Source organism: Cynara cardunculus (assembly GCF_001531365.2).
Source record: "Cynara cardunculus var. scolymus isolate 2C chromosome LG 2, CcrdV1, whole genome shotgun sequence".
Classification (NCBI taxonomy): domain Eukaryota; kingdom Viridiplantae; phylum Streptophyta; class Magnoliopsida; order Asterales; family Asteraceae; genus Cynara; species Cynara cardunculus.
The window spans coordinates 45,796,395-45,797,782 of record NC_037529.1 but is presented as its reverse complement, the minus strand read 5'-3'; the positions used below and the strand labels follow the sequence as shown (position 1 = coordinate 45,797,782).

The window sequence follows — 1,388 nt, the reverse complement described above, 5'->3', positions numbered from 1 at the left end:
AAACTAAAAGAACCTTCTCTGTACCTACTCAACGATAATCTCGATCTTTCACTCCTAGAAGGAGTCAATCTCAAAACATTTCGCGTGCCCAATCACAAGTCTATTCACTTCAATCTAATGCGTCACGTCCTTGTCAAAGATGTGGCAAAACTCACCAAGGGCGATGCCTTACTGAAACAACAAACATGAAATGTTTTTGTTGTGGGGAAATGGGTCACGTTCGTGTAAACTGCCCAAAAAGAAATCGAGCATGTTATTCTTGTGGAGTATTTGAGCACCGACAATTTGAATGCCCCCGTATGAGGCGGGAAGAAAGTAAGGCATCAATGCAGCAACCGCCGGTGGGTGGTGCTTCAAGTCAAAAGGAGGAGGTACCCAAAGCACGAGCTCGAGCTTTTCAGATTACCGCGGAGGAGGCTCGCAATGAGGCAGACGTCATTACTGGTATTTTCTTTGTTAACTCTAGACCTGCTTGTATCTTGTTCGATTCTGGAGCTACAAATTCTTTTGTGTCGTATGTCTATGTTCGTTATCTAGAATCTGTGCCAGTTATGCTTTCTATACCATTTACCGTTGATACTGCTAATGGAGTCACTTTGATAGCTGATAGAGTGTTTAGAGAHTGCACTTTAGTGTTAGACGAACATGAATTTTTAGTAGATTTGATTCCTATGGATATCCGTGGTTTCGATGTCGTGATTGGTATGGATTGGTTAGTGAAGAACCGTGCAGATTTCATTTGTTCTCAGAGGATGATTCGGGTACCAGTTGAGAATGGAGACTACTTATACATTTATGGGGAAAGACGTATAGGCGACTTGAAGGTAATATCTATGCTTAAAGCACGACGTTAGATTGCTAAGGGTTGTTCTTCTTTCATGGCATATGTTTTGGATGCAACCAAAGAAATGAAGAAAACTGTAAAAGATGTACCAATTGTGTGTGAATTTCAAGATGTTTTCCCTGACGACTTGCCTGGGGTACCGCCAGATAGGCAAGTAGAATTCCGTATTGATTTAATGTCGGGTGCTGCACCTATTGCAAAGGCACCTTATCGCCTTGCACCAACCGAGATGAAAGAGATGATGAGTCAGTTGCAAGAATTGCTAGATAAGGGCTTTATTAGACCGAGCACTTCCCCTTGGGGTGCTCCGTGAAGAAGAAAGATGGATCTTTTCATATGTGCATCGATTACCGCGAATTAAATAAGGTAACGATAAAGAACAAATATCCATTACCGCGTATAGATGACTTGTTCGATCAATTGCAAGGCGCAAGTTATTTTTCAAAGATTGATTTGAGGTCAGGTTATCATCAACTCAAGGTACGTGAAGAGGATGTACCAAAGACAGCTTTTCGTACCCGATACGGACATTATGAATTTCTTG

The 1,388-nt window shown here is 41.7% G+C and overlaps 1 protein-coding gene across 1 annotated transcript; it reads left to right on the top strand.

Moving 5' to 3' along the window:
* Positions 1–209: 209 nt before the first annotated feature.
* On the top strand, positions 210–854 carry LOC112506117. Its single transcript, XM_025110147.1, has one exon. The coding sequence runs from the start codon at positions 210–212 to the stop codon at positions 852–854; it is 645 nt and encodes a 214-aa protein (XP_024965915.1).
* The last annotated feature ends 534 nt before the right edge of the window (positions 855–1,388 follow it).